At 33.4% G+C, this 11,684-nt stretch overlaps 1 protein-coding gene across 1 annotated transcript; it reads right to left on the minus strand.

Moving 5' to 3' along the window:
• Positions 1 to 1,604: 1,604 nt before the first annotated feature.
• On the minus strand, positions 1,605 to 6,141 carry LOC127733534 (uncharacterized). The gene is made up of 3 exons (XM_052242885.1): positions 5,919 to 6,141; positions 3,081 to 3,298; positions 1,605 to 1,950 (listed from the first exon to the last, which is right to left on the minus strand). Exons 1-3 carry the CDS (start codon positions 6,112 to 6,114, stop codon positions 1,636 to 1,638), a joined length of 729 nt encoding a protein of 242 aa, XP_052098845.1. The 5' UTR covers positions 6,115 to 6,141; the 3' UTR covers positions 1,605 to 1,635.
• Between the last annotated feature and the right edge of the window lie 5,543 nt (positions 6,142 to 11,684).

The raw sequence follows: 11,684 nt of genomic DNA on the forward strand, positions 1-11,684 counted from the left end.
TAGAGCGATACGTTGACATAGATTTTAAACGTGCTAGCTCTCCGGATAAAGAAATGTCACCATTCGAACACATTATCATTCACTACTTAAATTTGTTTGCTTAGAGGGGAGGCAGAAGATATCAATTTAAAATCTACGATTAAACAGGAGATCGGAATAAACCCAAAACTGTGCGATTCAACACACAAACGCTACCACGGGACACCATGGTTGAATTTTTCTAAACAGGTTTTATTGATATGGCAATATCAATTATATTTCATGTCAACACAGAAGTGCTGACTATTGAACTGGTGATACCTTCGGAGAGGAAATCTTCACCGTTGGAATCCAAACAGTGATTGTAGTAAGGGTTCCATAAAGAAAATGATAGCTGACTATGGGGTATGGGTTTGGTTCATTGTTGAAGGCTGTACTGTGACCTATAGTGGATAACTCCTACGTCATTTGATCTCTGGTGGAGAGTTGTCTCATCTCATTGGCAATCATGCCACATTCTATTTTCACATCACATATCTCTGTTCAAGTTTACTGTACGAAAGATTTTGAAAAACTTTTTAAATTGTTCCGAGGACAGAACAAAAAAGCATTTATCTAGAAACAATTCAAATACATAACATATCACACTATATGCAATCTACTAACTAGATCAATGGCAGAAGAATGTTTGAATGACTCCTATATGGTATATGTACACCTCAACTGGAAAAGAGGGGATACGAAGTGAGCATTAAAAACAAAACATCATGTCAAATAAAAACATACAGTACAATGGCCAAAATAAACAGTGATAAAAGACGAACGACAGTTCACAAAACACTACAAAGAAAACTAAGGATTGAGAAACACGAGTACCATCAAGCATTGGGATGGTATCAGGTGCTCCGGATGGGTAAGTGGTTCGTGTTCCAAGTAAAACGTTCATGATAAATTGACTTTGGTGTTGTCACATTTAAGGGAAAAAAAGGAAGGAATTGGAGCCACAAGCGGAACATTTCCATGGTCATCTGTGATATAGATATTCTATAACGGTCAACCAAATCGTGATGGCGTTCGTAAAATATTCGAAGAGATGACTCCAATTCTAACATTTGAAACATTCCTATATTATAAGCACCAACCCTCTATCAACAAAATTAGGAAAAGGAACGCAAACATTGTCAAATAGTTTGAAATGGAATATGTATACTCAATATGCGCTGATGTGATGTTGCTACACAGAAATGGAAAGTGCACAAAAGCAAAATTAAAATCGTCCTTTTTTTCGTAAAGTTTTGTTCTCAATTTCTAGACCTAAGTCTAGATATGAAGCAGGCTTATTATCTGTGGTATGCTTTGTTTCAAATTCAATAGGAAAAAAATATGGTCACTCAAATTAGAGTTATTGGTTCTATCTTGTAAAGTTGTGGTAAAATATAACCTAGTTCAAAAATTCGCAAACAAATAACATAGAGGCTATATAAGCATACACAAATATTTAACTGAAGAAAAACATTGACATTACTTTTCTAGTTGCAATATTGAATGCCATAATACAGTTTGAATATCATTAAATTATGCCTGTAAACAAAAGAGTTTATACAAAAAAAACATTAAAAGTCAACTGACAGTTTCTATTTAATCTTTATTTCGAATTTAACAGTTTATTAGGGGTGCATACACTTTTACTTCAGACATTTGAAGGTATTCCCTTCCTTTGATGCTCAATTTAACAAATCGGCCTCTCAATTTTCGGTGGCAACGAAATATAAGGTGCTCGTTTGTCTTTCCAGGACCTTTGTAGTGTATACACAATGCCATATCATTCAAAGTTGGTCCAATAGTGATGTCAAGGTCATGAAGCCGTTCGCCTAATTTAAATAAAAAGTACAATTGTAATATTCCTGTCAATATAACTTCTTTTATATTAATGAAATCTAAAACGGAAAATAAATCAACAATATGATTAAGCTATAGGTTTCACGATATTTTAACATCGAACTAAAACTTTACCTCACTATTTCATACGATTAGGATACAAACCAAATTGAAAGATGGCATTTTAATTTGATATGTGGCACTTAAGTAATCAATTTGAAAATTACCAAAGACGATCAAAACAAATCTGTTCCTTCTCTACTAGCCAAAAGCCTTAATACGTAGAAACGTTAAGGTTGTGTCATTGTCGGAATAGCTTGCCGTTTTGGGTGATATCGTTCTTTTTCTTAAAATTACAAAAGAACAACGTATACAGTATTCAAATAGATATTTAAGAAACAAGACATCAATCGAGGTGGTTTCTGACTACAGAAACATGCCCATTAGAATGTGCTGCTGTTTTTTTCTTTTCCAAACCACCAATTTTTGATCAATCAGTGGAACAAAGGTAGTCACATTGAAGATCAGCTCAGATAAAAATTTGGATGCTTAGTTGTCATGCCTGACGAAATGAGACATGCAATGGGAGCATATTTGATATATTGCAGAAGTAGAACCTTGCATGGTCAGGTCTTGATGATTTTCTCTGCGTTTTAGTTGTTATGAATGTCGTAATGAAATGGAAGCACTTTTCTGAAATTTTTCATTTTTTGTAAATGTTCTAACAACCAACGTTTTTTCGCGAATCCACTTTGTAGTAGACTTCGAATTCGCAGAGATACATTTCCGCAATTTTGTAATTTTGTTGATATATATATATATATATATAGGTTTGAACGTTGTTTTCAATTTAGACTTGTATATATATATATATATATATATATATATATATATATAGGTTTGAACGTTGTTTTCAATTTAGACTTGGTTATAATCATATATTTTATGTTTATTTATATGCTACCGAAAGTTTCGTAAATTAATCGCTTGCAAAAATTAGTTTGTTTGCATATTCTATAGTTATAATATTTGTTTTTCCACAGGAATGAACAAAATTCTGCAACCTATTATTATTTAAACCCAACGACAACATGTAAGCATAATTATCTTATGTTCACATGTACGACTATATCGTCAGCACATGACTATTTTTACGCTGTTAGATTGGTACACATGACTGATGCATTTATATTACATGGTATACATGTTAACTACTCATCTGCACCATCAAATCTGTTAAAGATCTCAATTCGTTTTATGTCATATACATGTCCAAGGTCTACCCACCAGTATGGTAACCATTCTTGCTTGGTAGCAGTGAAAGTTTTCTTATTTCCGTCGTTTCCATGTCTAGCTAGACAAATACTAGAATACGTGGAGCTTTGTTGGCTTGTTTTTTTATATGCAACATCTTCAATAGGACATTTTGATGTCTTACAGCCTGCAAAATATTAAATATTTTCAGGACGAAAGAACAAAGAAGTGCACTCATTTCAGTTTGAGAATGAGAATCTGGATTTCTTATGTTCAGTTGGTTAGACTATTGCTCATATCACGGGTTTCAGTTTGTCTAGGTATGATATATATATTACATTGGTGATCAGTTTATTTGGCAATCGCCAATGGCTCTCAGAAGGGTTTAAAAACATTTGTTGTTCGACCTGTTAGTCAAATGTGTTTTGTTAAAATATACTTTTTCACTTTTTTGGATTTTTGGAAAATGTAGTTTGTGCTGTATTCAGACCCCTCTAACAAGAAATTTGTTTTGTATGCACAAGTATAAAAATTGCGGTTTTTATCCAACGCAATCATAGGTTTGAACGTTGTTTTCAATTTAGACTTGTATATATATATATATATATATACGCTGTCAAATCTGCTATTTGTGACAAACACGTCAAACCCAAGTCAATTTTGTTGTATCTTTGCGTCAAAACACACAAGCAACAAGTACCCGGATTGGATCGAATGTACATGTATATGTTGTTAAGCTTAATTTCTTACAATGTCCATTAAACGCTCTTCTTATTTAGAAGCAACCAGTTTTCATTTGGTTTATCTGTTTTTCATATTCTGCCATCTGGTTCTAAATATGCATGAAATACTTATGCCTGTTTGTAAAATAACCAACGATCAGTTGATATAAAATTAACTGTTTATAAAACTTTGAATTTTCGAATACTAAGGATTTTCTAACCCAGGAATAGATTACTTTAGTTGTATTTGCATTGATTTGGTAGAACCTTTTGGAATTTTGGGTCCTCGATGCTTTTCAACTTCGTACTTTTTTTGGCCTTTTAAACTTTTTTAATTCGAGCGTCACTGATGAGTTTTATGTAGACGAAACGCGCGTCTGGCTTACAAATTTTTAATTCTGGTATCTATGATGATATTTTTTTTACAGGGTTGATCATGGATGTTCGAATGTCAGTCTTGAAAAAAAGAGTCTATTTCATATATTATATAACTTGCATTTACAGTTTCAAGTGGTAAACACATTTTGTCGTACAATTACATTTTATGAGGATTTTCTACAGACTACCATTTCATTGTTTTTTTCGTACATTATAATCTAGTAAACAAACAACAACAGCGCAAGAAAATAAAAAAAGAATTTTTTTTTTCGTGATGTTGAATATGATAAATTATAGAACCAATAGTAAATAAGAACGAGACCTTACATTACACCAATTAATGGTGTTTAATTGTTTAGGGTAGACAGGAAAACTTAAATTCAAAGCATCAACAATATCAATAAAGGGAAATATTTGGTAAAATTTCATGAGACAGCAATCTAACAAAACAAAACAAAAGTCATATAGAAAAATAATATGCTATTTTCATATTTTAGTTACGAACAAAAAAAGCAATATTGACGTGCACTTATAGCAAAACGCAAGTAAATTTATGAAATTGATCTTTCAGGTCAACACATTTGGGCCAATACATTAAAGACAAATGGCTGCAAATCTTCAGATTATATACGAAAGTAAGAAGAAGTTGCACAATGTAGATAATCTGGACTACTTGAAACACCTGTTGTCAAATATTCAATTGACATAACTATATTTTTCAAACCATATTAACTACTGAATTAATGATTATCATACTTATATATGATTTTGATCAAACAAAAAAAAAACAGCTTTGAATTCCACGCAATTGTACCATCTATTTGCCAAAATCTATATTTCTCTCAATTGGCTGTATATGCACAAAGTTCCGCCAATTAACTAAACAAGCAACATTTTAAATAATATATAATTATAGAGCATAACAAAAGTTTATAAGAAAAGAAACTATATCTTTTATGATGCATCATATGACAATAGTCGCTGCTCTGCATTAGACGTCACGGTAGTGAAAATTGTGTGCCATTTTAATTTCAGTTGCCCAGAATTTAAATTTACAAATGATATATTAGAATGATTTCATAACATTTTTATATTCTGACTCAATATCAAGAAAATCATGTGTTTGCTTTTCACAAGGAAACTATACAGCACATACATTTCTACGATGGTAAAACATGTTCCTCTCTCCTTTGTAATTAATTACGATTTATTTATCTCCCTTTGATCTTGAGTAAATATATTTAAGTTTTGTTCTCATCAAATGTTATGGCAAGTTCCGTTCGTGTTTAGATTAATGATCAAATTAAAGATATTTTCATATTATTTCTTATGACGATTAAGTATTTCCTAACGTTCTGTTTCAAATCTTCTTTTTTTTGTTATAAATATTAACGGTTTCATTTGCGCCAAAAGAAATTTTTCATCTCCGCCAACAAATAAATTTTCATTTTCGCCATTTATATTGAACAGGTAAGATTAGAACCATTTTAGATAATTACCGTTACTTACTTTGTTTTTGAAATGTTCCAGCGATATTGAAGAGGTGATATAGGATATATACCTTATTATTTTTAAACAAAAGAAAGTGAAAAACTGATTTCAACTGCACTGTATTAAACACTGCAAAGCGAAAAGGACGTTGTGGTAGATGTTGATATTTACGTCTATCCAAAGAAAAAGTCCTTATTCCTAGTAGTAAAGTCTTACCTTGGAAATCACACTTGTTTACTTGTTGTATACGCCCAATCTTTGCTGACAGAGTTTCCGTCATTTGGTTAATCTTATATTCCAGTCTTTTGAAATTATCATTGCAAGCAGCTGGATTATATTTTGCACCATCTATTGTTATCCTGCACCCAGACGTTAAACAAAATAATAAACTTATCAAAAATATTTTCATCATTATTTCGCTCAAATTGAAATCTACACACAAGCATTTATGTAATATATTTTTTAAAGTAATCTGATGCCATTTATTAATATCTGTTGCAATAGACAACAAATAAGTGTCACGCAACTGACTAGATCAGTTACATGTTGAAATATGATATCCGTATTGACAGTTCTCAGAAAATTTTACTTATAAATTGATTATAAACAAACCTTAATAATAAAAATAACAATGAAAACAGCATGGTGAGTTTTTATATCAGTGCTCCTTATTCATTGATTGATTTTAGACAACTCGATTTTTTAAACCTTTGATGCAATTCCAATCAGATTGCCCCTTTTAAGTTTCCACGTGTAAAATATTTTTATAACATAAATTCAATTAGTTTTTGCATATAGCAGAGTGTAGGTATTCGAGAAGTTGAAAAATTGAATCGAAAAAGAGAAAACGTAGACACTCTACTCGAATGAGATAAAGTCAGTAGATAGTTCTAACAGATTTGTATTTAAACTGATTCGGTCTAAGGACATTCATTCAACACCAATCTTCAATAACCTAAGTATCACAAGACACACTCAATAACAAATATGAAAATAAGAAGATGTGGTATGATTGCCAATGAAAAAACTCTCCACCAGAAACCTGTTCTGTTTTGGTTTTTTTTTCAACGGATAATCGGCATTCTGTTTATTTGTCATATGTAATTAGCTATAAAATAGCTGCCTGGTTGATCGTTTTGTCATGGCCACAGCTCCGTATTTTTTATATTATAATAGTTTGAACTCAATTATCTCCCTTTTTTACCTTGTATTTCCTATAAGGGAGCTACCATTTGATTTTTATGGGGGGCTAGGATGAAATTTGAAAAAAATAGGCAGGACAGGAGTTTTTAGTAAAAAAAAGCCAGGATGATCAACTTGGTAAAAAAAAAGGCAGGATGATAATTTGTGTAAAAAAATTCAGGATAAACCAGTAAAAAAAAGGCAGGACCGAATAGAGTAAAAAATAAAAAGGCAGGACAGAGATTACAACTAAAAAAAAAAACAGGACAAAGTTTTTCATCCTAGCCCCCCCATAAAAATCAAATGGTAGACCCTAATATAAAGAATAGGAGAAGTTGTATTATTACCGATGCGAAAACTATACACCAGAGTCCAAATCTTGTAGATGTAAGCAACTTTGGTCACCATAAGGTCTTTACAAATGAGCAAACCCATTCCGTATATAAAGCTATAAAAGGCCCCGACATGACAAAATGTAAAATAATTCAAACGAGAAAAATAACGACCTTGTTTATGATAAAACAATTAACGAAAAATGAATATAAAAACCCTCCAAGATAAGTATGTTTTTATTTATTCTTGCTGCGTGTAAGAAATACTGAACCAAGAGTTCTTAATTGTAAAGCTGAAGTAACTTATTTGAAAGTTTTACTGGTATCATTATGACTTAGTTGACGGGCAACACCAGTAAGCCAGCAACTTTTTATCATAAGTGCGTGTGAAGCTATTCTCAGTAGGGTTGGTGTTGCCTTTGCAATAGTTTTCAACAATGTTGGTTTTAAATATGTAATTTATCTTTATAAATTATGGCGTTGTCTATCTAACCTCGCATTTGATAATGGACCAGGATTATAAAATAAACATGTGCCATAGTTTTATATATCTTAGGGTATGACAAGAACAATCTACCAATCCACTTTCGCATGCTATTTTATCATTAAAATGACTTATATAGCTGACTTTGCGGTTTTTCTCATGGTTGAATGCCGTACGGTGACCTATAGTTGTTAATTTCTGTGTCATTTGGTCACTTGTGGAGAGTTGTCTCATTGGCAATCATACCACATCTTCTTATTTTTATATAACTATTGTATTTGCTGATAGTTTGTTAAAAACCGGTGCTGTGGGCCTTCTTCAACTTGCGCTGAGGTTGTGCATTTTGCACAGTAATAAAAGTGCTATTCCTTTGCTCTTGGATTTGCATTCATATGCGCGTAGTGATTTTGTGTTATGAATTGATACATCATATCCTTTTTTCCCCATTATCATCAGATTTTAATATGATATGTTGCGTGTTACATTTTGAGTAATAACCTTCTGACATTACCCGTTTACGTAGGGTTCCGGTTGTTCAATCTTTATATAACTTTGTTGTGTTTTGGAATTTTCTGTTTACCTTGGTGCTGTCATATTTGACTTGCTTGCCCTATTGGTAAATTCTAATGTTTTCAAAACTTGGCACCCGATAAAATAATGAATATCGTTTGAATATAATACTAATTCATTATATAACTACGAATAAAAGGTTGTGTTGAGTCTTGAGTCAATGAGATAACAACCAATCAAAACATTAAAGGTATTAAGAAATCACCGTACGGGCTTTAACAATAAACACATGACAATATCATATGTCAAGTTAACAGTTGCTATGAGTCTAAACAAAATGTAAATGAATTAAAAAAATTGAACACAGATCTGTCATTCACATCATTTTTATGAGGATTGATTGACCCATAGTTTTTATTCCTAGCGGCAAATCCATGAATATTGAGGATAAAAAGAGGTTTAATGAAAAAATTACATAGGTAAATTTTGCAAAGCTAGTCGACAGGGATGATAAATGAAGGCGGCAACTTTAAAAATTTGGAATGATATTGGTAAATGAGGGCATGTTGAAATGAGCAGAACATTTTGTCTAATGCAACAGCTCACTTACGGATCCCTCAAAGAGTTGTTGAAATGGAACTTAAACATTAAGAGAGTGTGACACTCTTAACTACACGAGGCATGAGATGCAACGTCCCCATTCAGACCGGACGCGGTTGCGTATTTATACATCCCACACAGTCATACCTCAACCCCGCTTCCACCACGTCTTTGGTTTTATTGACGGAGGGAGGAAGTACTTGTCACCATATTTGTCCGCTCAAGTTCACCTTTGGGGGTATATTGGACATAAATCAATGAAACTTGTGATGTGATATTTAACCCCCTTTGTTTTAAATGTCGCTTAATTTAAATAACAAAAAGAAAGAAGAACGTAAAATAATACAGGCTTATTGCATGAACATTGGTGAATATTGTCCAAAGTAAATTTTTATATTGCGAGTGCAATATATATTCTTCGAGAGATAATATTCACCGATATTCATGCCAAACCTTTTTAATTGTAAAGTAAAGAATGCAACCAGAAAGTGTTTGATGGGATGATGTCTAGAAGTAAACTACACGCTTTTTAAGCTATACTCTCATGAACATGCATGACATATTTGCTATTGGGTGTTGTGCAAAACAATCATTCTTATTCTCTAAAGATAACTTCACAAATTTCCTTAAAACGGTGAAGATTTATAGTTTTTTTTTTGTGGTAGTCTGGTGCTAATCATACGAAATAACGGTTACAATGACACATCTTTTATCTCGTGAACTCTTGTTGTGAAGTATTAAAATAAGAAGCTGTGGGTATGAATGACAATGAGAACAAATGACATAGAAGTTAACAACTATAGGTCACCGTACGGCCTTCAGCAATGAGCAAAAACCCATACCGCATAGTACGCTATAAAAGGCAACAAAAAGACAAAACCAATTCTTCCAAGTCCCAAACCAGTTAAGTAGCCATTGGGCTTTCTAATGCTTGGAAATCACAGGAATGAATAAGTAGATGACAACCAGAATGGACAGTTATGAAAAAAGTTTGTGCACCATCAACCTCCTTGGCAATAAAAATCTACTTCATGGCAACAAACTACATGGCAACCAAAACCATGGCAACAACACCAGCAACCAGGATGGCAAGAACTACAACAGAGAGGTAAAGGTGGAAGTTTTGGAAGAAAACAACAACAAAGCCAATGTATTTATTACCAAAATCAGATGAACCTTCCTGTTGGAGATGTGAACAAACAAGACATTATAGAAGAGGTTTGGCCGTTAGAATGGACCTCAACAGGAAGAATTTAAACGTTAAGAAGTCTATGCAGAAGGGATATCTATAGGCTTATGTAGGAGAAGTGTTCCTAAAACCAGTCATGCGAAAGTACCACGATGACTATTTGGTAAACCAACGGAAACTGAAGTTTGTATTGAAGGCTTATTAACACCTGCACTACTTGATAATGGTTCCACCGTTTCAACTATCAGCGAATCTTTCTATCGGTAACATTTAACAACACCATTAAACAACATTGGAACAATATTGTACATTGAATGTGATGATGATTTAGGTTTTATAGAAGCAGATCTACTACAAATACCAGTATATCACCAGACACAATCATCTATCCTGCCAGTTACACCAGACAGTCGATACAACCAACAGGTAACACTTTTACCAGAAACCAATATTCTATCATACTCCATGGCCTCATTCAAGAAAAACTTAGGAGAAAGATTTTACAGATTAGCAAGCTGACAGCACCCTGGTATCTCACATTCAGAACGAATGGAAAACAACTGTCATATTCCTGACTTGGTACAGCTAGTACTTCCAGCAGCACATGTTATCACAACTACATCACGAAATGAGACACCCTGGAAAGCACCGTACATTGTCACTGTTGAGAAACAGATTCTACTGGCCCTATATAGCCAAGAATGTTTAAGAACGGATATATATATATATCACACTGTGGGAGATACATTCGTACAAAAACACTTCCCAACCAGAGAGCTCAACTAGTCAGCATTGAGACATCTACACTCCTGCAATTAGTGTTTATACACTACCTAACCTCAGAGCCATCCAAAGCAGGTCAACAACAAATCCTGGTCATTACAAATTACTTTATAAAAATAAGGAGATGAGGTATGATTGCCAATGAGACAACTATCCACCAAAGTTCAAATAAAGTGGATGTAAGCAATTATAGGCAACCGTACGGCCTTCAACCATACAAAAAACCCCATACTGTATAGTCGGTAATAAAAGGCCCTGACAAAAAAAATATGAAACAATTCAATTGAGAAAACTAACGGCCTAATTTATAACAAAACAATTAACGAAAAACAAATATGACAGACATGAACCAACAACAACCACCGAAGTACAGGCTCCTGATTTGGGACATGCACATAAAGTATGTGGCGGGGTGAAACATGTTTGTGAGTGCTTAACCTTCCCCTAATCTGGGACAGTGGTTTGCCAGGTCATTCCACCAAGAACAAAACAGCAAAGACAACAGCTGAATACTTCTATCAGCATTACATAGTGCATTATGGAATACAAGATCGGATACATTCAGATCAAGGAACTAGATTTGAGTCAAAGATCATTAAGAAGTTATGAAGTCGAACAGGGATGAGCAAGTCTCGCACAATCAGTAATCATCCTATGGGTAACGGTATGTGCGAAGGTTCAACCAAACTCTACTAAACATGTGAGGACACTTCAATCAGACAAAAAGAAGAAATGGAAAGCCTATGTAGGACCACGGGTCCACGCATACAACTGTACCAAGCATGAATCTACTGGATTTGCACCACATTAACTTTTGTTTAGAAGAGATTCCAGAACTCCAGAGGACGTAGCATTTGGCATACGAAAAGAAACACAATCCAAATACCGGTACCTCAAGGACC

This window comes from Mytilus californianus, unplaced genomic scaffold (genome assembly GCF_021869535.1).
Source record: "Mytilus californianus isolate M0D057914Y unplaced genomic scaffold, xbMytCali1.0.p SCAF_3, whole genome shotgun sequence".
In the NCBI taxonomy this organism is placed as follows: domain Eukaryota; kingdom Metazoa; phylum Mollusca; class Bivalvia; order Mytilida; family Mytilidae; genus Mytilus; species Mytilus californianus.